The sequence below is a fragment of the Pseudophryne corroboree genome, chromosome 1 (assembly GCF_028390025.1).
Source record: "Pseudophryne corroboree isolate aPseCor3 chromosome 1, aPseCor3.hap2, whole genome shotgun sequence".
Lineage (NCBI taxonomy): Eukaryota > Metazoa > Chordata > Amphibia > Anura > Myobatrachidae > Pseudophryne > Pseudophryne corroboree.
In genome coordinates, this window is record NC_086444.1 from 6773940 (window position 1) to 6801334 (window position 27395).

At 52.3% G+C, this 27395-nt stretch overlaps 1 protein-coding gene across 2 annotated transcripts in view; it reads left to right on the forward strand.

Moving 5' to 3' along the window:
- The first annotated feature begins 1345 nt into the window (after positions 1 to 1345).
- LOC134939340 (resistin-like) overlaps positions 1346 to 27395 on the forward strand; it is a 31682-nt gene continuing 5632 nt past the window's right edge. Inside the window, exons 1-3 of one of the 2 annotated variants that reach the window (XM_063932789.1) lie at positions 1346 to 1430; positions 1892 to 2038; positions 14052 to 14129. In XM_063932789.1, the coding sequence (XP_063788859.1) occupies positions 1921 to 2038; positions 14052 to 14129 (196 nt within the window). In that variant the 5' untranslated portion in view covers positions 1346 to 1430; positions 1892 to 1920. Of the gene's footprint in view, positions 1431 to 1700; positions 1788 to 1891; positions 2039 to 14051; positions 14130 to 27395 lie in introns of those variants that run through there. The other variant, XM_063938655.1, reaches the window with a different exon arrangement.

The window sequence follows — 27395 nt, forward strand, 5'->3', positions numbered from 1 at the left end:
GCTGTCCCACATCTGTTATGTCGTCAAATCTCTTATGTAAAGAGTCGACACTGTCACGTAAATCCTTCCACATTACCATCCATTCAGGTGTCGGCCCCGCAGGGGGTGACATCACATTTATCGGCACCTGCTCCGCCTCCACATAAGCCTCCTCATCAAACATGTCGACACAGCCGTACCGACACACCGCACACACACAGGAAATGCTCTGACTGAGGACAGGACCCCACAAAAGCCCTTTGGGGAGACAGAGGGAGAGTATGCCAGCAAACACCAGAGCGCTATATAATGCAGGGATTAACACTATAACTGAGTGATTTTTCCCCTATAGCTGCTTATATATATGTAATACTGCGCCTAAATTTAGTACTCCCCCTCTCTTTTTAACACTTTGAGCCTGAAAACTACAGGGGAGAGCCTGGGGAGCTGTCTTCCAGCTGCACTGTGAAGAGAAAATGGCGCCAGTGTGCTGAGGGAGATAGCCCCGCCCCTATTTCAACTGACTTTCTCCCGCTTTTACTGGTTCTCTGGCAGGGGTATATTTACACCTATATAGCCTTCCTGACTATATATGGTGTAGATTTGCCAGCCAAGGTATATTATATTGCTGCTCAGGGCGCCCCCCCCAGCGCCCTGCACCCATCAGTGACCGGAGTTTGAGGTGTGCATGAGGAGCAATGGCGCACAGCTGCAGTGCTGTGCGCTACCTTGGTGAAGACTGAAGTCTTCTGCCGCCGATTTTCCAGACCATCTTCTTGCTTCTGGCTCTGTAAGGGGGCCAGCGGCGCGGCTCCGGGACCGAACATCAATGGCCGGTTCCATGCGGTCGATCCCTCTGGAGCTAATGGTGTCCAGTAGCCTAAGAAGCCCAAGCTACCACCAGTTAGGTAGGTTTGCTTCTTCTCCCCTTAGTCCCTCGCTGCAGTGAGTCTGTTGCCAGCAGATCTCACTGTAAAATAAAAAACCTAAAATATACTTTCTTTCTAGGAGCTCAGGAGAGCCCCTAGTGTGCATCCAGCTCGGCCGGGCACAAGATTCTAACTGACGTCTGGAGGAGGGTCATAGGGGGAGGAGCCAGTGCACACCAGGTAGTCCTAAAGCTTTCTTTAGTTGTGCCCAGTCTCCTGCGGAGCCACTATTCCCCATGGTCCTTACGGAGTCCCAGCATCCACTTAGGACGTCAGAGAAATATATCTACACTGTAATCACTATATGCATTTTCCAGACCTGCGGCGCCCCCTGCAGTTCACATCCTGTATGAGAATATTTGCACTGAACATAACTCACCTTCTGTAAGATATAATCACCTTTGGCAAATATTTATCTTTCTCTTGGTTTTAGCCAATAAGGTGACTCCGCAGAGGGGCTCTGGCGTGTATATAATATCTCAGAGGAGTATATGTCTCTCATCTGCATCACAGGAGAGAGAGGTGAGTGTGGGTACTCAGGGGATCGTGTGGCTGTGCCTCATCGGGATTTATCACCTGTATATATTATTCCTGATTATTACTGTACGTATTCTCTTACCTGTAATGTTCCCCAACCTGCGGCTTCTCTCACATCATAATATCAGACTCTTCCTAATCACCTGGCTGTATGAGTGTGAGTGGCAGCTGGCCACTAACTGTGCATCATATGTATTTCATCTATACACTGCCTTCAGAGCTCCTGTGACTCGTCCCTGCTTCTCTACCCACAGAGGGATAATCTGTGATAACATATACACAGTGGATGCAGCCAATTTAGGTTCCGAACCAATTCCATGACCCATGACACACTAGGGGCTAGTAAGTCAGTAGAATGGCTACTGGTTCTGCCACAATGTGGCTGCCTCCATCATTTGCAGGAACTAGTAGCCAGGCAGTAGGACAGTGATGTGTCTTTCTTACAGGTCTCTGATTAATCGCTGCCACCAGGAGAATGAAGCTGTTCCTGTCGTTAGTTGCCCTATTCCTGGTCTCCGCTGTCACCCATGGCAGCCCCACAGGATGTGACCCCAATGAGATGCATTCTCTGGACACTTACATTAATTCTGCCAGTAAGTTCTGTAGCTGCGTTTCTTTCATGTAATAATAATTGATTTGGTCTGACAGTGTACTGTAGCTGGTACAGTACAGGCTACATTTGCAGCATGTAGCAATTATCCTTGTGTACCAGATTCCTATTATCCTGTAGGGCAGAGTTTCCCAAACTACGACATTACAGTGCAGGTTTTAAGGAAATCTAAGCTTCAGCGCAGGTGACTTAATGAGTACCTCAATCAATTTGATTGAACCATCTGGAGTCAAGAGTGGATATCCTTAAAACCTGGACTGTAATGGCAGAGTTTGGGAAACAATTCTATAGCGTGTAAGCCTGCGAGCAGAACCCTCTTACCTCCCCCTTACATCTCTATCTTGTTCTATTAACATTTCCGATTTATAAATTCTGACACGTTTTATAAATGTTCCGTTATAAAATGTAATAATATAGAAATACCAATAAAACATAGAAATGCTTTAAGCTAAAATTACAAAAAAAAATTGTCGCTCTCTTTTCTGTCACTCCCCCTCTTCCTCTCCATCTCTCTCTCACCCTCTTCTCTTTGTCTACCTCCGCCTCTTTCCCTTCCTCTCCCCCTCTTCCTCCACATCTCTCTATCACCCTCTTCTCTTGACCTGCTTTTTTCAGGCGAGTTTGGATAATCATGCACGGATCAGTGAGATCTGTGCATGGTTATCTTTGGGAAAGGGTCTGTTTACTGTAGAAACTGGGGGAAAAATTGCGTGGGGTCCCCCCTCCTAAGCAAAACCAGCCTCGGGCTCTTTGAGCCGGTACTGGTTGAAAAAATATGGGGAAAAAAATTACAGGGGTTCCCCCATATTTGATCAACCAGCACCGGGTTCTGCGCCTGGTCCCAAAAATACGGGGGACAAAAAGCGTAGGGGTCCCCCATATTTTTAACACCAGCACCGGGCTCCATTAGTCAGAGAGATAATGCCACAGCCAGGGGACACTTTTATATAGGTACCTGTGGCCCTGGCATTAAATCACTAACTAGTCACCCCTGGCCGGGGTACCCTGGAGGAGTGGGGACCCCTTAAATCAAGGGGTCCCCCCCTCCAGCCACCCAAGGGCCAGGGGTGAAGCCCGAGGCTGTCCGCCCCATCCAAGGGCTGTGGATGGGGGACTGATAGCCATGTGTAAAAATAAGAATATTGTTTTTTGTAGCAGTACTACAAGTCCCAGCAAGACTCCCCCACAAGCTGGTACTTGGAGAACCACAAGTACAAGCATGCGTGTGGGAAATGGCCCGCTGGTACCTGTTGTACTACTACAAAAAAAATACCCAAATAAAAACAGAACTCACACACCTTGAAAGTAAAACTTTATTACATACATGCACACCTACATTCACACATACTTATCTATGTTCACACGAGGGTCGGTCCTCTTCTCCAAGTAGAATCCATGGGGTACCTGAAAATAAAATTATACTCACAAAAATCCAGTGTAGATCGGTCCTCTTCTGAGCTTGTAATCCACGTACTTGGCAAAAAAACAAACCGAAAAACCCGAACCACGCACTGAAAGGGGTCCCATGTTTACATATGGGACCCCTTTCCCCGACCACTGTGACCCCCTGTGACTCCTGTCACAGAGGGGCCCTTCAGCCAATCAGGGAGCGCCACGTCGTGGCACTCTCCTGATTGGCTGTGCGCTCCTGTAGTGTGATTGAGGCTGCGCACTGAAGATACAATGTAGCACATAGGCGCTCCATTGTATCCAATAGTGGGAACTTTGCGGTCAGCGGTTGACCGCGAGTAACCTCACCGCTGACCGCAAAGTTCCCACCATTGGATACAATGTAGCGCCTATCCGCTACATTGTATCTCTGCCGTGCGCAGCCTGACTGACAGCTCAGGAGCGCACAGGCAATCAGGAGAGTGCCATGACGTGGCGCTCCCTGATTGGCTGAAGGGACCCTCTGTGACAGGAGTCACGGGAGGTCTCGGCAGTCGGGGAAAGGGGTCCCATGTGTAAACATGGGACCCTGTTCAGTGCGTGGTTCGGGTTTTTTGGTTTGTTTTTTTGCCAAGTACGTGGATTACAAGCTCAGAAGAGGACAGAAGCTACCCTGGATTGTGTGAGTATAATTTTATTTTCAGGTACCCCATGGATTCTACATGGAGAAGTGGACCGACCCTCGTGTGAACATAGGTAAGTATGTGTGAATGTAGGTGTGCATGTATGTAATAAAGTTTTACTTTCAAGGTGTGTGAGTTCTGTTTTTATTTGGGTATTTTTTTTGTAGTAGTACTACAGGTACCAGCGTGCCTGTTTTTCGTCCGCATGCTGGTACTTGTGGTTCTCCAAGTAACAGCTTGCCGGGGAGGCTTGCTGGGCTTGTAGTACTGCTACTAAAAACAATATTCTTATTTTTACACATGGCTATCAGCCCCCCATCCGCAGCCCTTGGATGGGGGGGACATCCTCGGGCTTCACCCCTGGCCCTTGGGTGGCTGGAGGGGGGGACCCCTTGATTTAAGGGGTCCCCACTCCTCCAGGGTACCCCGGCCAGGGGTGACTAGTTAGTGATTTAATGCCAGGGCCGTAGGGACCTATATAAAAGTGTCCCCCGGCTGTGGCATTATCTCTCTGACTAGTGGAGACCGGTGCTGGTGTTAAAAATATGGGGGACCCCTACGCTTTTTGTCCCCTGTATTTTTGCCACCAGGACCAGGCGCAGAGCCCAGTGCTGGTTGTTAAAATATGGGGGAACCCCTGTCAATTTCCCCCCCATATTTTTACAACCAGGACCGGCTCAAAGAGCCTGAGGCTGGTTGTGCTTAGGAGGGGGGACCCCATGCAATTTTTTTCTTGATTTTTATCACTTTAATTTTTTTTTAAAGTTGCACAGTGAAGCCCTGCACTGATCTCACAGATCTGGCCGGGATTCCTTGTGTTTTGTCAGGCAGTGTTTTACTCATCACTCCTGTAAAACACTGCCTGACATTACGAATCACATCGACATCGGAAAAAACGATTGTGCAAAACTCGGCAGCTTAGTGAATGATCGTATCAAGATTCAAAAAGTTGCAGTAAAATGCACCCGATACCATTCGAGTTCAAACACCCTTAAAAATGGCTAAAACACGAATATTAGTAAATATACCCCCATCTCTCTATCACCCCTTCTCTCTGTCTATATCTGCTTCTTCCCCTGCCTCTCTCTCTCTCTCTCTCTCTCTCTCTCTTTCTTCATCTCAATCTCTCTTTCTCACCCTCTTCTCTCTGTCCACATCTGCCTCTTCCTCTCTCTTTCTCTCTCTCTCTCTCTCTCTCTCTCTCTCTCTCTCCCTCTTCCTCCCCATCTCTCTTACCCTCTTCTCTTTGTCTACCTCTGTCTCTTTCCCTGCCTCTCTCCCTTTTCCTCCACATCTCTCTCACCTTATTCTCTTTGTCTACATCTGTCTCTTCCCCTGTCTCTCTCCCTTTTCATCCCTCTCTCTCTCTCTCTCTCTCTCTCTCGCTCTCTCTCTCTCTCCCTCTTCTCTTGGCCTTTCTCCATCTTTTTACCTGTATCTCTCCCTCTTCCTCTAAATCTTTCTATCTCCCCCTTTCCCCCTTCTCTCGGTCTATATCTGCTTTTTCCCCTGTCTCTCTCTCTCTCTTCATCTCTGTCTCTCTCACCCTCTTCCCTCTGTCCACATCTGCCTCTTCCTCTGTCTGTCTGTCTCTCTCTCCCTCTTCCTCCCTATCTCTCTCACCCTCTTCTCTTTGTCTACCTTTGTCTCTTTCCCAGCCTCTCTCCCTCTTCCTCCCAATCTCTCTCTCACCCTCTTCTCTTGGCCTTTATGCATCTTTTTCCCTGTATCTCTCCCTCTTTCTCTCCCTCTCTCTCACTCACCCATTCTCTCTGTCTACATCTGCCTCTTCCCCTGTCTCTCTCCTCTTGCTCCCCATCTCTCTCTCATAACCTACCCTCTGTCCACATCTGCCTCTTCCTTCCTCCCTATCTCTCTCTCGCCGTCTTCTCTTTGTTTACCTCTGTCTCTTTCCCTTCCACTCTCCCTTTTCCTCCACATCTCTCTCTCACCCTCTTCTCTTTGTCTACATCTTTTTCTTCCCCTGTCTCTCCCCCTCTTCCTCCACATCTCTCTCTCACTCTCTTCTCTTGGCCTTTATTCACCCTTTTCCCCTGTATCTCTTCCTCTTCCTCTAAATCTCTGTATCACCCCCTTCTCTGCCTCTTCCTCTGTCTCTCTCCCTCTTCCTCCCCATCTCTCTCTCACCCCTTCTCTCTGTCTATATCTGCCTCTTCCTCTGTCTCTCTCCCTCTTCCTCCCCATCTCTCTCTCACCCCTTCTCTCTGTCTACATCTGCCTCTTTCACTGCATTTCTCCATCTTCCTCCTTATGTTTCTCTCACCCCTGTCTCTTGGTCTTTCTCCACCACTTGCCCTGTATCTCTCCCTCTTCCTCCCCATCTTTCTCATTCCCTTCCCTCTGTCTACATCTGCCTCTTCCCCTACCTGTCTCCCTCTTCCTCCCAATCTCTCCCTCACCCTCTTCTCTTCATCTTTCTCCACCACTTTCCCTGCCTCTCTCCCTCTTCCTTCCAATCTCTCTCTCACCCTCTTCTCTTGGTCTTTCTCCACCACTTGCCCTGTATCTCTCCCTCTTCCTCCCCGTCTTTCTCTCACCCTCTTCTCTTGGCCTTTCTCCACCTTTTTCCCTGTATCTCTCCCCCTCTCTCTCTTACACACACTCATCCCCTTCTCTCTATCTATATCTGCCTCTTCCCCTGTCTCTCTCCCTCTTCATCCCTATCTCTCTCACCCTCTTCTCTCTGTCCACATCTGCCTCTTCCCCTGTCTCTCCCTCCCCTTCTCTCTCACCCCTTCCCTCTGTCCACATCTGCCTCTCTCCCTCTTCTTCACTATCTCTCTCTCACCCTCTTCTCTTCGTCTTTTTCCACCCCCTTCCCTCTGTCTACGTCTGTCTCTTCCCCTGCCTCTCTCCATCTTCCTCACTATCTTTCTCTCACTCCTGTCTCTTGGTCTTTCTCCACCATAAAGTAAGGATTACAAAGAATTATATGATCATTTTAACAGTACACACAGATCTCAGATATCTCAGAGAAAATAATAAAAGTATAGAACAAACCCAGAGTCCTCATTACGTAACTTGAGAATTCTTGTCATGAAGGAGTAAAGTTAGAGACGGTCTATACAGAACCAGTCATGCTGGACTCTACTTAGGTAATGCAGACTGCATTCAGCTAAACAGGCAGCTCTATCTCCAGTCTTGATATTTGGACCCCACCATTGAGGATTTTTAACCCTTTCAAAACCAGAATTGGTTGTTTGTGCTTAGGTATCTGAAGTTCCTCTGTGTGCCCATAACCCAGGGGTTTCCCTGCTAAACCAGCAGGAGCAGTTAATGACTTGTTTCATTCTGTTTGAAGCCTAAGACCTGTTAATTTACATATATACTGGGGAGTTTTATGGACTTAATCAGGAAGGACTGAATTATGCTCTTAAGAAATTTCTGTTACCATACTTCAAACGAATTCACCACCTCTATGGATGTCCTGTCTCCTCATTGGGGTGGTCGGAAATATAGGGTGAGCTACACACAACCCCCTGCGGTTTATAGTAAACATTCCTAGCAGAGGAGAGATAGGAAATCTGAGATGTTCCCTGACTCAGTTCAATTACCTGGAGTTAATTACAGAATGGCATGTACAGCAGTGGATCTCAAACATGGTCCTCAAGGTGCCCAATGGTCCAGGTTTTACCACGTTTGAGAACCTCTGTCATACAGTTTTAGAAATTACATTCCATACAGAATATACATGGATACCACATACAATCTGAATACTAATATATTTTGGAATAACATGATGGATTACGGCACTCCTCACCTCTCTCACCCCATCTCTTTGTCTACCTCCACTTCTTTATCTGACTCTCTCACTCTTCCTCACCTCTCTCACCCCCATCTTTCTGTCTACCTCCACTTCTTTATCTGAATCTCTCCCTCTTCCTCACCTCTCTCACCCCATCTTTCTGTCTACCTCCACTTCTTTATCTGACTCTCTCCCTCTTCCTCATCTCTCTCACCCCCATCTCTCTGTCTACCTCCACTTCTTTATCTGACTCTATCCCTCTTCCTCACCTCTCTCACCCCATCTCTTTGTCTACCTCCACTTCTTTATCTGACTCTCTCCGTCTTCCTCACCTCTCTCACCCCCATCTCTTTGTCTACCTCCACTTCTTTATCTGACTCTCTCCCTCTTCCTCACCTCTCTCACCCCCATCTCTCTGTCTACCTCCACTTCTTTATCTGACTCTCTCCCTCTTCCTCATCTCTCTCACCCCCATCTCTCTGTCTACCTCCACTTCTTTATCTGACTCTCTCCGTCTTCCTCACCTCTCTCACCCCCATCTCTTTGTCTACCTCCACTTCTTTATCTGACTCTCTCCCTCTTCCTCACCTCTCTCACCCCCATCTCTCTGTCTACCTCCACTTCTTTATCTGACTCTCTCCCTCTTCCTCATCTCTCTCACCCCCATCTCTCTGTCTACCTCCACTTCTTTATCTGACTCTCTCCCTCTTCCTCATCTCTCTCACCCCCATCTCTCTGTCTACCTCCACTTCTTTATCTGACTCTCTCCCTCTTCCTCACCTCTCTCACCCCCATCTCTCTGTCTACCTCGACTTCTTTATCTGACTCTCTCCCTCTTCCTCACCTCTCTCACCCCCATCTCTCTGTCTACATCCACTTCTTTATCTGACTCTCTCCCTCTACCTCATCTCTCTCACCCCCATCTTTCTGTCTACCTCCACTTCTTTATCTGACTCTCTCCCTCTTCCTCATCTCTCTCACCCCCATCTTTCTGTCTACCTCCACTTCTTTATCTGACTCTCTCCCTCTTCCTCACCTCTCTCACCCCATCTTTCTGTCTACCTCCACTTCTTTATCTGACTCTCTCCCTCTTCCTCACCTCTCACCCCATCTCTCTGTCTACCTCCACTTCTTTATCTGACTCTCTCCCTCTTCCTCACCTCTCACCCCCATCTTTCTGTCTACCTCCACTTCTTTATCTGACTCTCTCCCTCTTCCTCACCTCTCACCCCCATCTTTCTGTCTACCTCCACTTCTTTATCTGACTCTCTCCCTCTTCCTCATCTCTCTCACCCCCATCTTTCTGTATACCTCCACTTCTTTATCTGACTCTTTCCCTCTTTCTCACCTCTCTCACCCCATCTCTTTGTCTACCTCCACTTCTTTATCTGACTCTCTCCATCTTCCTCATCTCTCTCACCCCCATCTTTCTGTCTACCTCCACTTCTTTATCTGACTCTCTCCCTCTTCCTCACCTCTCTCACCCCATCTCTTTGTCTACCTCCACTTCTTTATCTGACTCTCTCCCTCTTCCTCATCTCTCTCACCCCCATCTTTGTGTCTACCTCCACTTCTTTATCTGACTCTCTCCCTCTTCCTCACCTCTCTCACCCCATCTTTCTGTCTACCTCCACTTCTTTATCTGACGCTCTCCTTCTTCCTCACCTCTCTCATCCCCATCTTTCTGTCTACCTCCACTTCTTTATCTGACTCTCTCCCTCTTCCTCACCTCTCTCACCCCCATCTCTCTGTCTACCTCCACTTCTTTATCTGACTCACTCCCTCTTCCTCACCTCTCTCACCCCATCTTTCTGTCTACCTCCACTTCTTTATCTGACTCTCTCCCTCTTCCTCACCTCTCTCACCCCATCTTTCTGTCTAACTCCACTTCTTTATCTGACTCTCTCCCTCTTCATCATCTCTCTCACCCCCATCTTTCTGTCTACCTCCACTTTTTTATCTGACTCTCTCCCTCTTCCTCACCTCTCTCACCTCCATCTTTCTGTCTACCTCCACTTCTTTATCTGACTCTCTCCCTCTTCCTCATCTCTCTCACCCCCATCTTTTTGTCTACCTCCACTTCTTTATCTGACTCTCTCCCTCTTCCTCATCTCTCTCACCCCCATCTTTCTGTCTACCTCCACTTCTTTATCTGACTCTCTCCCTCTTCCTCATCTCTCTCACCCCCATCTTTCTGTCTACCTCCACTTCTTTATCTGACTCTCTCCCTCTTCCTCACCTCTCTCACCCCATCTTTCTGTCTACCTCCACTTCTTTATCTGACTCTCTCCCTCTTCCTCACCTCTCACCCCACCTCTCTGTCTACCTCCACTTCTTTATCTGACTCTCTCCCTCTTCCTCACCTCTCTCACCCCATCTTTCTGTCTACCTCCACTTCTTTATCTGACTCTCTCCATCTTCCTCATCTCTCTCACCCCCATCTTTCTGTCTACCTCCACTTCTTTATCTGACTCTCTCCATCTTCCTCATCTCTCTCACCCCCATCTTTCTGTCTACCTCCACTTCTTTATCTGACTCTCTCCCTCTTCCTCACCTCTCTCACCCCATCTCTTTGTCTACCTCCACTTCTTTATCTGACTCTCTCCCTCTTCCTCATCTCTCTCACCCCCATCTTTGTGTCTACCTCCACTTCTTTATCTGACTCTCTCCTTCTTCCTCACCTCTCTCATCCCCATCTTTCTGTCTTCCTCCACTTCTTTATCTGACTCTCTCCCTCTTCCTCACCTCTCTCACCCCCATCTTTCTGTCTACCTCCACTTCTTTATCTGACTCTCTCCCTCTTCCTCATCTCTCTCACCCCCATCTCTCTGTCTACCTCCACTTCTTTATCTGACTCTCTCCCTCTTCCTCATCTCTCTCTCTCACCCCATCTCTCTGTCTACCTCCACTTCTTTATCTGACTCACTCCCTCTTCCTCACCTCTCTCACCCCATCTTTCTGTCTACCTCCACTTCTTTATCTGACTCTCTCCCTCTTTCTCACCTCTCTCACCCCATCTCTCTGTCTACCTCCACTTCTTTATCTGACTCTCTCCCTCTTCCTCATCTCTCTCACCCCCATCTTTCTGTCTACCTCCACTTCTTTATCTGACTCTCTCCCTCTTCCTCACCTCTCTCACCCCATCTCTTTGTCTACCTCCACTTCTTTATCTGACTCTCTCACTCTTCCTCACCTCTCTCACCCCCATCTTTCTGTCTACCTCCACTTCTTTATCTGACTCTCTCCCTCTTCCTCATCTCTCTCACCCCCATCTCTCTGTCTACCTCCACTTCTTTATCTGACTCTCTCCCTCTTCCTCATCTCTCTCACCCCCATCTCTCTGTCTACCTCCACTTCTTTATCTGACTCTCTCCCTCTTCCTCATCTCTCTCACCCCCATCTCTCTGTCTACCTCCACATCTTTATCTGACTCTCCCCCTCTTCCTCATCTCTCTCACCCCCTTCTTTCTGTCTACCTCCACTTCTTCATCTGACTCTCTCCCTCTTCCTCACCTCTCTCACCCCCATCTTTATGTCTACCTCCACTTCTTTATCTGACTCTCTCCCTCTTCCTCATCTCTCTCACCCCCATCTCTCTGTCTACCTCCACTTCTTTATCTGACTCTCTCCCTCTTCCTCATCTCTCTCACCCCATCTCTTTGTCTACCTCCACTTCTTTATCTGACTCTCTCCCTCCTCTCCCTCTTCCTCATCTCTCTCACCCCCATCTCTCTGTCTACCTCCACTTCTTTATCTGACTCTCTCCCTCTTCCTCACCTCTCTCACCCCATCTCTCTGTCTACCTCCACTTCTTTATCTGACTCTCTCCCTCTTCCTCATCTCTCTCACCCCCATCTTTCTGTCTACCTCCACTTCTTTATCTGACTCTCTCCCTCTTCCTCACCTCTCTCACCCCCATCTTTCTGTCTACCTCGACTTCTTTATCTGACTCTCTCCCTCTTCCTCATCTCTCTCACCCCCATCTCTCTGTCTACCTCCACTTCTTTATCTGACTCTCTCCCTCTTCCTCATCTCTCTCACCCCCATCTTTCTGTCTACCTCCACTTCTTTATCTGACTCTCTCCCTCTTCCTCACCTCTCTCACCCCCATCTTTCTGTCTACCTCCACTTCTTTATCTGACTCTCTCCCTCTTCCTCATCTCTCTCACCCCCATCTCTCTGTCTACCTCCACTTCTTTATCTGACTCTCTCCCTCTTCCTCACCTCTCTCACCCCCATCTTTCTGTCTACCTCCACTTCTTTATCTGACTCTCTCCCTCTTCCTCATCTCTCTCACCCCCATCTCTCTGTCTACCTCCACTTCTTTATCTGACTCTCTCCCTCTTCCTCACCTCTCTCACCCCCATCTCTCTGTCTACCTCCACTTCTTTATCTGACTCTCTCCCTCTTCCTCATCTCTCTCACCCCCATCTTTCTGTCTACCTCCACTTCTTTATCTGACTCTCTCCCTCTTCCTCACCTCTCTCACCCCATCTCTCTGTCTACCTCCACTTCTTTATCTGACTCTCTCCCTCTTCCTCACCTCTCTCACCCCCATCTTTCTGTCTACCTCCACTTCTTTATCTGACTCTCTCCCTCTTCCTCATCTCTCTCACCCCCATCTCTCTGTCTACCTCCACTTCTTTATCTGACTCTCTCCCTCTTCCTCACCTCTTTCACCCCATCTCTCTGTCTACCTCCACTTCTTTATCTGACTCTCTCCCTCTTCCTCATCTCTCTCTCGCCCACATCTCATGGTTTGACTCTGCCTTTTTATCTGTCTCTCTACCATTTCCTCCACATCACTTTACTATCCTTGTCTCCCTCCATCTCTTTCCCTCTTCCTCCCCTTCTCTCTGGCCCTCTGTCTCTCTGTATAGATCCAACCCTTTCCCTGTCTCTCTCCATCTTCCTCCCCTATCTCTCTGGCCCTCTCTTTGTCTAACTCTTACTCCCCATCTCTCTTACCACATGTCTCTGTCTACCTCCACCTCTTTCCTTGTTGCTCTCCCTTTTCCTCCCCATCTCTCTAGCCCTCTTTCTCTCTGTCTACATTAACCATTTTCCCCATCTCTCTCCTTCTTCCTCCCCATTTTTTTGTCCCTTTGTCTATCTCTGCCTCTTTCCCTGTCTCTCTCACGCTCTCTAAACTCCTGTCTTTCATACGTTCTCCTCTTGCTTCCCCACTTCTTGCCTCCTCATACCACTGTTGGTCTTTGTCCCCCCACTCCCTCACTACCACTGTATTGCTGCAGAGCCCACGTGTAATTGCTACTCCTCCCACTGTTCTCTCTTCTGATATCCGCTGGTCATGTACCACTGCACCACCCCCGATAGCTTATGCAGAACAGCAAAAGAAATGGACGATGCTTGCATGCCCATGTATCCTCATGTGGGTGCATCATCATGCAATTGTTTGCTCTGTGCATGAGCTGTGTCCCGCTGTATCTGTTCAGGAGTAAGGTACAGTAGCATGGTCCTCTTCCTATTTCCTTACACATCACAAGAATGGAAGAGTTGAGGGCAGCCGGAGGAGGGTAAGGCACAGCTGTAATGATTGACACAGGCAGAGTGGAGGAAAGAAGTAGGTTGATGGGGTTGTGTGGGGTGTCGGAGAGGTGTGCTTCTGGACCTCTTCTCAGCTCCAGTGTGCAACCATGGAGACAGAATGTATGCCTGTTATATAATGGACCATCCTGCCGGCACCCAATCGATCAGTAGACCTGTGATGGTGAGGAAACGTTGGGTCCTGACCATTGCAGAGTTAGCCATTGGCCATTGGAACCAAACCATTAATGGTTTTGACGAAACATCATATGATTCCCATCCCTACCCCTTCCCAAATCAGAGAGGTCCTCCATCCAGGTGTGCCCCAGTGGAAGCTAGTGGAGGCCATGGCTCCCAGTGTGCATGGCATAGCAGATTGTTGCATAGATACCTGCACTATGCCGCTGTCAGTGTGGGAAATAATTCTATCTATTAATGATTGTTATAACATGCTTTCTTGTTGTCTTATTACGTATCACAGCTGAGTTATTATCCATCTCCCTAATCGTGCCCAGTGGTTATATTCATAGACAGGTGCTCTGCAAACAGCGCGATTCATGTACGTCTCTTCTCTTTCCATAATCTGATTTGTAACGTGTCACCATTTTCAGTCACTAAGATTCTGAACAATGCCAAAGTTACGTGCATCAACGTGGTCACCAGAGGGGCGTTAGCCACGTGTCCGGACAGTAAGTTCCTCTAGACACACTATTATTATTATTATTATTATCAGCAGTAGTCATAAAAGTCATGTGTATAAGTAGAATAATGTATCAGACTCTCAGTAAGAGCCACAGTCACACTATGGTGTCACAGACCTTACAATGAAATACATTTCAAAGTGATATTATCCCTCTATAGAGCACGATACCTTTATACAGTACCAGGGGTGCATCTAGAGAGCAGGAGGAGGAGGGCGGTGTGCAGGCTCCAGCTGGGCCCCTCCTCTATAGAACATGATACCTTTATACAGTACCAGGGGTGCATCTAGAGAGCAGGAGGAGGAGGGCGGTGTGCAGGCTCCAGCTGGGCCCCTCCTCTATAGAACACGATACCTTTATACAGTACCAGGGGTGCATCTAGAGAGCAGGAGGAGGGCGGTGTGCAGGCCCCAGCTGGGCCCCTCCTCTATAGAACACGATACCTTTATACAGTACCAGGGGTGCATCTAGAGAGCAGGAGGAGGAGGGCGGTGTGCAGGCCCCAGCTGGGCCCCTCCTCTATAGAATACGATACCTTTATACAGTACCAGGGGTGCATCTAGAGAGCAGGAGGAGGAGGGCGATGTGCAGGCCCCAGCTGGGCCCCTCCTCTATAGAACACGATACCATTATACAGTACCAGGGGTGCATCTAGAGAGCAGGAGGAGGAGGGCGATGTGCAGGCCCCAGCTGGGCCCCTCCTCTATAGAACACGATACCTTTATACAGTACCAGGGGTGCATCTAGAGAGCAGGAGGAGGAGGGCGGTGTGCAGGCTCCAGCTGGGCCCCTCCTCTATAGAACACGATACCTTTATACAGTACCAGGGGTGCATCTAGAGAGCAGGAGGAGGGCGTTGTGCAGGCTCCAGCTGGGCCCCTCCTCTATAGAACACGATACCTTTATACAGTACCAGGGGTGCATCTAGAGAGCAGGAGGAGGAGGGCGGTGTGCAGGCCCCAGCTGGGCCCCTCCTCTATAGAATACGATACCTTTATACAGTACCAGGGGTGCATCTAGAGAGCAGGAGGAGGAGGGCGATGTGCAGGCCCCAGCTGGGCCCCTCCTCTATAGAACACGATACCATTATACAGTACCAGGGGTGCATCTAGAGAGCAGGAGGAGGAGGGCGGTGTGCAAGCCCCAGCTGGGCCCCTCCTCTATAGAACACGATACCTTTATACAGTACCAGGGGTGCATCTAGAGAGCAGGAGGAGGGCGGTGTGCAGGCTCCAGCTGGGCCCCTCCTCTATAGAACACGATACCTTTATACAGTACCAGGGGTGCATCTAGAGAGCAGGAGGAGGAGGGCGGTGTGCAGGCCCCAGCTGGGCCCCTCCTCTATAGAACACGATACCTTTATACAGTACCAGGGGTGCATCTAGAGAGCAGGAGGAGGAGGGCGGTGTGCAGGCCCCAGCTGGGCCCCTCCTCTATAGAATACGATACCTTTATACAGTACCAGGGGTGCATCTAGAGAGCAGGAGGAGGAGGGCGATGTGCAGGCCCCAGCTGGGCCCCTCCTCTATAGAACACGATACCTTTATACAGTACCAGGGGTGCATCTAGAGAGCAGGAGGAGGAGGGCGGTGTGCAAGCCCCAGCTGGGCCCCTCCTCTATAGAACACGATACCTTTATACAGTACCAGGGGTGCATCTAGAGAGCAGGAGGAGGAGGGCGGTGTGCAGGCCCCAGCTGGGCCCCTCCTCTATAGAACACGATACCTTTATACAGTACCAGGGGTGCATCTAGAGAGCAGGAGGAGGAGGGCGGTGTGCAGGCTCCAGCTGGGCCCCTCCTCTATAGAACACGATACCTTTATACAGTACCAGGGGTGCATCTAGAGAGCAGGAGGAGGAGGGCGGTGTGCAGGCTCCAGCTGGGCCCCTCCTCTATAGAACACGATACCTTTATACAGTACCAGGGGTGCATCTAGAGAGCAGGAGGAGGAGGGCGGTGTGCAGGCCCCAGCTGGGCCCCTCCTCTATAGAACACGATACCTTTATACAGTTCCAGGGGTGCATCTAGAGAGCAGGAGGAGGAGGGCGGTGTGCAGGCTCCAGCTGGGCCCCTCCTCTATAGAACACGATACCTTTATACAGTACCAGGGGTGCATCTAGAGAGGAGGAGGAGGAGGGCGGTGTGCAGGCTCCAGCTGGGCCCCTCCTCTATAGAACACGATACCTTTATACAGTACCAGGGGTGCATCTAGAGAGCAGGAGGAGGGCGGTGTGCAGGCCCCAGCTGGGCCCCTCCTCTATAGAACACGATACCTTTATACAGTACCAGGGGTGCATCTAGAGAGCAGGAGGAGGGCGGTGTGCAGGCTCCAGCTGGGCCCCTCCTCTATAGAACACGATACCTTTATACAGTACCAGGGGTGCATCTAGAGAGCAGGAGGAGGAGGGCGGTGTGCAGGCCCCAGCTGGGCCCCTCCTCTATAGAACACAATACCTTTATACAGTACCAGGGGTGCATCTAGAGAGCAGGAGGAGGAGGGCGGTGTGCAGGCTCCAGCTGGGCCCCTCCTCTATAGAACACGATACCTTTATACAGTACCAGGGGTGCATCTAGAAAGCAGGAGGAGGAGGGCGGTGTGCAGGCTCCAGCTGGGCCCCTCCTCTATAGAACACGATACCTTTATACAGTACCAGGGGTGCATCTAGAGAGCAGGAGGAGGAGGGCGGTGTGCAGGCTCCAGCTGGGCCCCTCCTCTATAGAACACGATACCTTTATACAGTACCAGGGGTGCATCTAGAGAGCAGGAGGAGGAGGGCGGTGTGCAGGACCCAGCTGGGCCCCTCCTCTATAGAACACGATACCTTTATACAGTACCAGGTTTGCATCTAGAGAGCAGGAGGAGGAGGGCGGTGTGCAGGCTCCAGCTGGGCCCCTCCTCTATAGAACACGATACCTTTATACAGTACCAGGGGTGCATCTAGAGAGGAGGAGGGCGGTGTGCAGGCTCCAGCTGGGCCCCTCCTCTATAGAACACGATACCTTTATACAGTACCAGGGGTGCATCTAGAGAGCAGGAGGAGGAGGGCGGTGTGCAGGCTCCAGCTGGGCCCCTCCTCTATAGAACACGATACCTTTATACAGTACCAGGGGTGCATCTAGAGAGGAGGAGGAGGAGGGCGGTGTGCAGGCTCCAGCTGGGCCCCTCCTCTATAGAACACGATACCTTTATACAGTACCAGGGGTGCATCTAGAGAGCAGGAGGAGGAGGGCGGTGTGCAGGCTCCAGCTGGGCCCCTCCTCTATAGAACACGATACCTTTATACAGTACCAGGGGTGCATCTAGAGAGCAGGAGGAGGAGGGCGTTGTGCAGGCTCCAGCTGGGCCCCTCCTCTATAGAACACGATACCTTTATACAGTACCAGGGGTGCATCTAGAGAGCAGGAGGAGGGCGGTGTGCAGGCTCCAGCTGGGCCCCTCCTCTATAGAACACGATACCTTTATACAGTACCAGGGGTGCATCTAGAGAGGAGGAGGGCGGTGTGCAGGCTCCAGCTGGGCCCCTCCTCTATAGAACACGATACCTTTATACAGTACCAGGGGTGCATCTAGAGAGCAGGAGGAGGAGGGCGGTGTGCAGGCCCCAGCTGGGCCCCTCCTCTATAGAACACGATACCTTTATACAGTACCAGGGGTGCATCTAGAGAGCAGGAGGAGGAGGGCGGTGTGCAAGCCCCAGCTGGGCCCCTCCTCTATAGAACACGATACCTTTATACAGTACCAGGGGTGCATCTAGAGAGCAGGAGGAGGAGGGCGGTGTGCAGGCCCCAGCTGGGCCCCTCCTCTATAGAACACGATACCTTTATACAGTACCAGGGGTGCATCTAGAGAGCAGGAGGAGGAGGGCGGTGTGCAGGCTCCAGCTGGGCCCCTCCTCTATAGAACACGATACCTTTATACAGTACCAGGGGTGCATCTAGAGAGCAGGAGGAGGAGGGCGGTGTGCAGGCTCCAGCTGGGCCCCTCCTCTATAGAACACGATACCTTTATACAGTACCAGGGGTGCATCTAGAGAGCAGGAGGAGGAGGGCGGTGTGCAGGCCCCAGCTGGGCCCCTCCTCTATAGAACACGATACCTTTATACAGTTCCAGGGGTGCATCTAGAGAGCAGGAGGAGGAGGGCGGTGTGCAGGCTCCAGCTGGGCCCCTCCTCTATAGAACACGATACCTTTATACAGTACCAGGGGTGCATCTAGAGAGGAGGAGGAGGAGGGCGGTGTGCAGGCTCCAGCTGGGCCCCTCCTCTATAGAACACGATACCTTTATACAGTACCAGGGGTGCATCTAGAGAGCAGGAGGAGGGCGGTGTGCAGGCCCCAGCTGGGCCCCTCCTCTATAGAACACGATACCTTTATACAGTACCAGGGGTGCATCTAGAGAGCAGGAGGAGGGCGGTGTGCAGGCTCCAGCTGGGCCCCTCCTCTATAGAACACGATACCTTTATACAGTACCAGGGGTGCATCTAGAGAGCAGGAGGAGGAGGGCGGTGTGCAGGCCCCAGCTGGGCCCCTCCTCTATAGAACACGATACCTTTATACAGTACCAGGGGTGCATCTAGAGAGCAGGAGGAGGAGGGCGGTGTGCAGGCTCCAGCTGGGCCCCTCCTCTATAGAACACGATACCTTTATACAGTACCAGGGGTGCATCTAGAAAGCAGGAGGAGGAGGGCGGTGTGCAGGCTCCAGCTGGGCCCCTCCTCTATAGAACACGATACCTTTATACAGTACCAGGGGTGCATCTAGAGAGCAGGAGGAGGAGGGCGGTGTGCAGGCTCCAGCTGGGCCCCTCCTCTATAGAACACGATACCTTTATACAGTACCAGGGGTGCATCTAGAGAGCAGGAGGAGGAGGGCGGTGTGCAGGACCCAGCTGGGCCCCTCCTCTATAGAACACGATACCTTTATACAGTACCAGGTTTGCATCTAGAGAGCAGGAGGAGGAGGGCGGTGTGCAGGCTCCAGCTGGGCCCCTCCTCTATAGAACACGATACCTTTATACAGTACCAGGGGTGCATCTAGAGAGGAGGAGGGCGGTGTGCAGGCTCCAGCTGGGCCCCTCCTCTATAGAACACGATACCTTTATACAGTACCAGGGGTGCATCTAGAGAGCAGGAGGAGGAGGGCGGTGTGCAGGCTCCAGCTGGGCCCCTCCTCTATAGAACACGATACCTTTATACAGTACCAGGGGTGCATCTAGAGAGGAGGAGGAGGAGGGCGGTGTGCAGGCTCCAGCTGGGCCCCTCCTCTATAGAACACGATACCTTTATACAGTACCAGGGGTGCATCTAGAGAGCAGGAGGAGGAGGGCGGTGTGCAGGCTCCAGCTGGGCCCCTCCTCTATAGAACACGATACCTTTATACAGTACCAGGGGTGCATCTAGAGAGCAGGAGGAGGAGGGCGTTGTGCAGGCTCCAGCTGGGCCCCTCCTCTATAGAACACGATACCTTTATACAGTACCAGGGGTGCATCTAGAGAGCAGGAGGAGGGCGGTGTGCAGGCTCCAGCTGGGCCCCTCCTCTATAGAACACGATACCTTTATACAGTACCAGGGGTGCATCTAGAGAGGAGGAGGGCGGTGTGCAGGCTCCAGCTGGGCCCCTCCTCTATAGAACACGATACCTTTATACAGTACCAGGGGTGCATCTAGAGAGCAGGAGGAGGAGGGCGGTGTGCAGGCCCCAGCTGGGCCCCTCCTCTATAGAACACGATACCTTTATACAGTACCAGGGGTGCATCTAGAGAGCAGGAGGAGGGCGGTGTGCAGGCCCCAGCTGGGCCCCTCCTCTATAGAACACGATACCTTTATACAGTACCAGGGGTGCATCTAGAGAGCAGGAGGAGGAGGGCGGTGTGCAGGCTCCAGCTGGGCCCCTCCTCTATAGAACACGATACCTTTATACAGTACCAGGGGTGCATCTAGAGAGCAGGAGGAGGGCGGTGTGCAGGCCCCAGCTGTGCCCCTCCTCTATAGAACACGATACCTTTATACAGTACCAGGGGTGCATCTAGAGAGCAGGAGGAGGAGGGCGGTGTGCAGGCTCCAGCTGGGCCCCTCCTCTATAGAACACGATACCTTTATACAGTACCAGGGGTGCATCTAGAGAGCAGGAGGAGGAGGGCGGTGTGCAGGCTCCAGCTGGGCCCCTCCTCTATAGAACACGATACCTTTATACAGTACCAGGGGTGCATTAAGAGAGGAGGAGGAGGGCGGTATGCAGGCCCCAGCTGGGCCCCTCCTCTATAGAACACGATACCTTTATACAGAACCAGGGGTGCATCTAGAGAGCAGAAGGAGGAGGGCGGTGTGCAGGCTCCAGCTGGGCCCCTCCTCTATAGAACACGATACCTTTATACAGTACCAGGGGTGCATCTAGAGAGCAGAAGGAGGAGGGCGGTGTGCAGGCCCCAGCTGGGCCCCTCCTCTATAGAACACGATACCTTTATACAGTACCAGGGGTGCATCTAGAGAGCAGGAGGAGGAGGGCGGTGTGCAGGCCCCAGCTGGGCCCCTCCTCTATAGAACACAATACATTTATACAGTACCAGGGGTGCATCTAGAGAGCAGGAGGAGGGCGGTGTGCAGGCTCCAGCTGGGCCCCTCCTCTATAGAACACGATACCTTTATACAGTACCAGGGGTGCATCTAGAGAGCAGGAGGAGGAGGGTGGTGTGCAGGCTCCAGCTGGGCCCCTCCTCTATAGAACACGATACCTTTATACAGTACCAGGGGTGCATCTAGAGAGCAGGAGGAGGGCGGTGTGCAGGCCCCAGCTAGGCCCCTCCTCTATAGAACACGATACCTTTATACAGTACCAGGGGTGCATCTAGAGAGCAGGAGGAGGAGGGCGGTGTGCAGGCTCCAGCTGGGCCCCTCCTCTATAGAACACGATACCTTTATACAGTACCAGGGGTGCATCTAGAGAGCAGGAGGAGGGCGGTGTGCAGGCTCCAGCTGGGCCCCTCCTCTATAGAACACGATACCTTTATACAGTACCAGGGGTGCATCTAGAGAGCAGGAGGAGGAGGGCGGTGTGCAGGCCCCAGCTGGGCCCCTCCTCTATAGAACACGATATCTTTATACAGTACCAGGGGTGCATCTAGAGAGCAGGAGGAGGGCGGTGTGCAGGCCCCAGCTGGGCCACTCCTCTATAGAACACGATACCTTTATACAGTACCAGGGGTGCATCTAGAGAGCAGGAGGAGGAGGGCGGTGTGCAGGCTCCAGCTGGGCCCCTCCTCTATAGAACACGATACCTTTATACAGTACCAGGGGTGCATCTAGAGAGCAGGAGGAGGGCGGTGTGCAGGCCCCAGCTGGGCCCCTCCTCTATAGAACACGATACCTTTATACAGTACCAGGGGTGCATCTAGAGAGCAGGAGGGGGGCCGTGTGCAGGCTCCAGCTGGGCCCCTCCTCTATAGAACACGATACCTTTATACAGTACCAGGGGGGCATCTAGAGAGCAGGAGGAGGGCGTTGTGCAGGCTCCAGCTGGGCCCCTCCTCTATAGAACACGATACCTTTATACAGTACCAGGGGTGCATCTAGGGAGGAGGAGGAGGAGGGCGGTGTGCAGGCCCCAGCTGGGCCCCTCCTCTATAGAACACGATACCTTTATACAGTACCAGGGGTGCATCTAGAGAGGAGGAGGAGGAGGGCTGTGTGCAGGCTCCAGCTGGGCCCCTCCTCTATAGAACACAATACCTTTATACAGTACCAGGGGTGCATCTAGAGAGCAGGAGGAGGGCGTTGTGCAGGCTCCAGCTGGGCCCCTCCTCTATAGAACACGATACCTTTATACAGTACCAGGGGTGCATCTAGAGAGCAGGAGGAGGAGGGCGGTGTGCAGGCCCCAGATGGGCCCCTCCTCTATAGAACACGATACCTTTATACAGTACCAGGGGTGCATCTAGAGAGCAGGAGGAGGAGGGCGGTGTGCAGGTCCCAGCGGGGCCCCTCCTCTATAGAACACGATACCTTTATACAGTACCAGGGGTGCATCTAGAGAGCAGGAGGAGGGCGTTGTGCAGGCTCCAGCTGGGCCCCTCCTATATAGAACATGATACCTTTATACAGTATCAGGGGTGCATCTAGAGAGCAGGAGGAGGAGGGCGGTGTGCAGGCTCCAGCTGGGCCCCTCCTCTATAGAACACGATACCTTTATACAGTACCAGGGGTGCATCTAGAGAGCAGGAGGAGGGCGGTGTGCAGGCTCCAGCTGGGCCCCTCCTCTATAGAACACGATACCTTTATACAGTACTAGGGGTGCATCTAGAGAGCAGGAGGAGGAGGGCGGTGTGCAGGCCCCAGCTGGGCCCCTCCTCTATAGAACACGATACCTTTATACAGTACCAGGGGTGCATCTAGAGAGCAGGAGGAGGAGTGCGGTGTGCAGGCTCCAGCTGGGCCCCTCCTCTATAGAACACGATACCTTTATACAGTACCAGGGGTGCATCTAGAGAGCAGGAGGAGGGCGGTGTGCAGGCTCCAGCTGGGCCCCTCCTCTATAGAACACGATACCTTTATACAGTACCAGGGGTGCATCTAGAGAGCAGGAGGAGGAGGGCGGTGTGCAGGCTCCAGCTGGGCCCCTCCTCTATAGAACACGATACCTTTATACAGTACCAGGGGTGCATCTAGAGAGCAGGAGGAGGGCGGTGTGCAGGCTCCAGCTGGGCCCCTCCTCTATAGAACACGATACCTTTATACAGTACCAGGGGTGCATCTAGAGAGCAGGAGGAGGGCGGTGTGCAGGCTCCAGCTGGGCCCCTCCTCTATAGTACACGATACCTTTATACAGTACCAGGGGTGCATCTAGAGAGCAGGAGGAGGAGGGCGGTGTGCAGGCTCCAGCTGGGCCCCTCCTCTATAGAACACGATACCTTTATACAGTACCAGGGGTGCATCTAGAGAGCAGGAGGAGGAGGGCGGTGTGCAGGCCCCAGCTGGGCCCCTCCTCTATAGAACACGATACCTTTATACAGTACCAGGGGTGCATCTAGAGAGCAGGAGGAGGGCGGTGTGCAGGCCCAAGCTGGGCCCCTCCTCTATAGAACACAATACCTTTATACAGTACCAGGGGTGCATCTAGAGAGCAGGAGGAGGAGGGCGGTGTGCAGGCTCCAGCTGGGCCCCTCCTCTATAGAACACGATACCTTTATACAGTACCAGGGGTGCATCTAGAGAGCAGGAGGAGGAGGGCGGTGTGCAGGCTCCAGCTGGGCCCCTCCTCTATAGAACACGATACCTTTATACAGTACCAGGGGTGCATCTAGAGAGGAGGAGGAGGGCGTTGTGCAGGCTCCAGCTGGGCCCCTCCTCTATAGAACATGATACCTTTATACAGTACCAGGGGTGCATCTAGAGAGCAGGAGGAGGAGGGCGGTGTGCAGGCTCCAGCTGGGCCCCTCCTCTATAGAACATGATACCTTTATACAGTACCAGGGGTGCATCTAGAGAGCAGGAGGAGGAGGGCGGTGTGCAGGCTCCAGCTGGGCCCCTCCTCTATAGAACACGATACCTTTATACAGTACCAGGGGTGCATCTAGAGAGCAGGAGGAGGGCGGTGTGCAGGCTCCAGCTGGGCCCCTCCTCTATAGAACATGATACCTTTATACAGTACCAGGGGTGCATCTAGAGAGCAGGAGGAGGAGGGCGGTGTGCAGGCTCCAGCTGGGCCCCTCCTCTATAGAACACGATTCCTTTATACAGTACCAGGGGTGCATCTAGAGAGCAGGAGGAGGGCGGTGTGCAGGCTCCAGCTGGGCCCCTCCTCTATAGAACACGATACCTTTATACAGTACCAGGGGTGCATCTAGAGAGCAGGAGGAGGAGGGCGGTGTGCAGGCTCCAGCTGGGCCCCTCCTCTATAGAACACGATACCTTTATACAGTACCAGGGGTGCATCTAGAGAGCAGGAGGAGGGCGGTGTGCAGGCTCCAGCTGGGCCCCTCCTCTATAGAACACGATACCTTTATACAGTACCAGGGGTGCATCTAGAGAGCAGGAGGAGGAGGGCGGTGTGCAGGCTCCAGCTGGGCCCCTCCTCTATAGAACACGATACCTTTATACAGTACCAGGGGTGCATCTAGAGAGCAGGAGGAGGGCGGTGTGCAGGCTCCAGCTGGGCCCCTCCTCTATAGAACACGATACCTTTATACAGTACCAGGGGTGCATCTAGAGAGCAGGAGGAGGGCGGTGTGCAGGCTCCAGCTGGGCCCCTCCTCTATAGAACACGATACCTTTATACAGTACCAGGGGTGCCTCTAGAGAGCAGGAGGAGGGCGGTGTGCAGGCTCCAGCTGGGCCCCTCCTCTATAGAACACGATACCTTTATACAGTACCAGGGGTGCATCTAGAGAGCAGGAGGAGGAGGGCGGTGTGCAGGCTCCAGCTGGGCCCCTCCTCTATAGAACACGATACCTTTATACAGTACCAGGGGTGCATCTAGAGAGCAGGAGGAGGAGGGCGGTGTGCAGGCTCCAGCTGGGCCCCTCCTCTATAGAACACGATACCTTTATACAGTACCAGGGGTGCATCTAGAGAGGAGGAGGGCGGTGTGCAGGCTCCAGCTGGGCCCCTCCTCTATAGAACACGATACCTTTATACAGTACCAGGGGTGCATCTAGAAAGCAGGAGGAGGAGGGCGGTGTGCAGGCTCCAGCTGGGCCCCTCCTCTATAGAACACGATACCTTTATACAGTACCAGGGGTGCATCTAGAGTGCAGGAAGAGGGCGGTGTGCAGGCTCCAGCTGGGCCCCCCCTCTATAGAACACGATACCTTTATACAGTACCAGGTGTGCATCTAGAGAGGAGGAGGAGGGCGGTGTGCAGGCTCCAGCTGGGCCCCTCCTCTATAGAACACGATACCTTTATACAGTACCAGGGGTGCATCTAGAGAGCAGGAGGAGGGCGGTGTGCAGGCTCCAGCTGGGCCCCTCCTCTATAGAACACGATACCTTTATACAGTACCAGGGGTGCATCTAGAGAGCAGGAGGAGGAGGGCGGTGTGCAGGCTCCAGCTGGGCCCCTCCTCTATAGAACACGATACCTTTATACAGTACCAGGGGTGCATCTAGAGAGCAGGAGGAGGGCGGTGTGCAGGCTCCAGCTGGGCCCCTCCTCTATAGAACACGATACCTTTATACAGTACCAGGGGTGCATCTAGAGAGCAGGAGGAGGAGGGCGGTGTGCAGGCTCCAGCTGGGCCCCTCCTCTATAGAACACGATACCTTTATACAGTACCAGGGGTGCATCTAGAGAGCAGGAGGAGGAGGGCGGTGTGCAGGCCCCAGCTGGGCCCCTCCTCTATAGAACACGATACCTTTATACAGTACCAGGGGTGCATCTAGAGAGCAGGAGGAGGAGGGCGGTGTGCAGGCTCCAGCTGGGCCCCTCCTCTATAGAACACGATACCTTTATACAGTACCAGGGGTGCATCTAGAGAGCAGGAGGAGGAGGGCGGTGTGCAGGCTCCAGCTGGGCCCCTCCTCTATAGAACACGATACCTTTATACAGTACCAGGGGTGCATCTAGAGAGGAGGAGGGCGGTGTGCAGGCTCCAGCTGGGCCCCTCCTCTATAGAACACGATACCTTTATACAGTACCAGGGGTGCATCTAGAAAGCAGGAGGAGGAGGGCGGTGTGCAGGCTCCAGCTGGGCCCCTCCTCTATAGAACACGATACCTTTATACAGTACCAGGGGTGCATCTAGAGTGCAGGAAGAGGGCGGTGTGCAGGCTCCAGCTGGGCCCCCCCTCTATAGAACACGATACCTTTATACAGTACCAGGTGTGCATCTAGAGAGGAGGAGGAGGGCGGTGTGCAGGCTCCAGCTGGGCCCCTCCTCTATAGAACACGATACCTTTATACAGTACCAGGGGTGCATCTAGAGAGCAGGAGGAGGGCGGTGTGCAGGCTCCAGCTGGGCCCCTCCTCTATAGAACACGATACCTTTATACAGTACCAGGGGTGCATCTAGAGAGCAGGAGGAGGAGGGCGGTGTGCAGGCTCCAGCTGGGCCCCTCCTCTATAGAACACGATACCTTTATACAGTACCAGGGGTGCATCTAGAGAGCAGGAGGAGGGCGGTGTGCAGGCTCCAGCTGGGCCCCTCCTCTATAGAACACGATACCTTTATACAGTACCAGGGGTGCATCTAGAGAGCAGGAGGAGGAGGGCGGTGTGCAGGCTCCAGCTGGGCCCCTCCTCTATAGAACACGATACCTTTATACAGTACCAGGGGTGCATCTAGAGAGCAGGAGGAGGAGGGCGGTGTGCAGGCCCCAGCTGGGCCCCTCCTCTATAGAACACGATACCTTTATACAGTACCAGGGGTGCATCTAGAGAGCAGGAGGAGGGCGTTGTGCAGGCTCCAGCTGGGCCCCTCCTCTATAGAACACGATACCTTTATACAGTACCAGGGGTGCATCTAGAGAGCAGGAGGAGGGCGGTGTGCAGGCTCCAGCTGGGCCCCTCCTCTATAGAACACGATACCTTTATACAGTACCAGGGGTGCATCTAGAGAGCAGGAGGAGGAGGGCGGTGTGCAGGCTCCAGCTGGGCCCCTCCTCTATAGAACACGATACCTTTATACAGTACCAGGGGTGCATCTAGAGAGGAGGAGGAGGAGGGCGGTGTGCAGGCTCCAGCTGGGCCGACAGCGCTGTAGCTCTGGGCACTAACGTCACTAGGGTACCCTAGTGCTGTCCCAGAGTCCAGAGTGCAGATCTCTGGGAAAATAGCGTGGCGGACATTTTCCCAGTGACTTACGTACTGCGCATGCGCAAATCACCAGGAAAATGTCACCATGCTATTTTCCCAGTGATTTCTCCAGTGCTGCTGCTGCTCCGCATGACTCCGGAGGGCAAGTACTATCAATGATGGGTGCAGGCTGTGTGGTGTGGACCCCCCTGGACCTCAGGTGCCATGTACACAGCACACACTGCATCAGTTATAAATACGCCAGTGTACAGTAATACAATATATACTGTCAATAGGGGGAGAGATGGTAGTGCAATAATAATGCTTGGGAAAATGGAGTGTGAGTGGCTCAGATGTCAAACCATCCATCCAGACATAATCCATCACTTCTGCAATGAAATCTGTGTCATAGTTACATAGTTGTTGTGGTATAAAAAAGATAGATGTCCATTGGGTTCAACCTGGATAATAAATGTTTTTGTTTGTTTTTTATCTTAATTAAATGCTGTATCCTTGGATTATTTACTTAT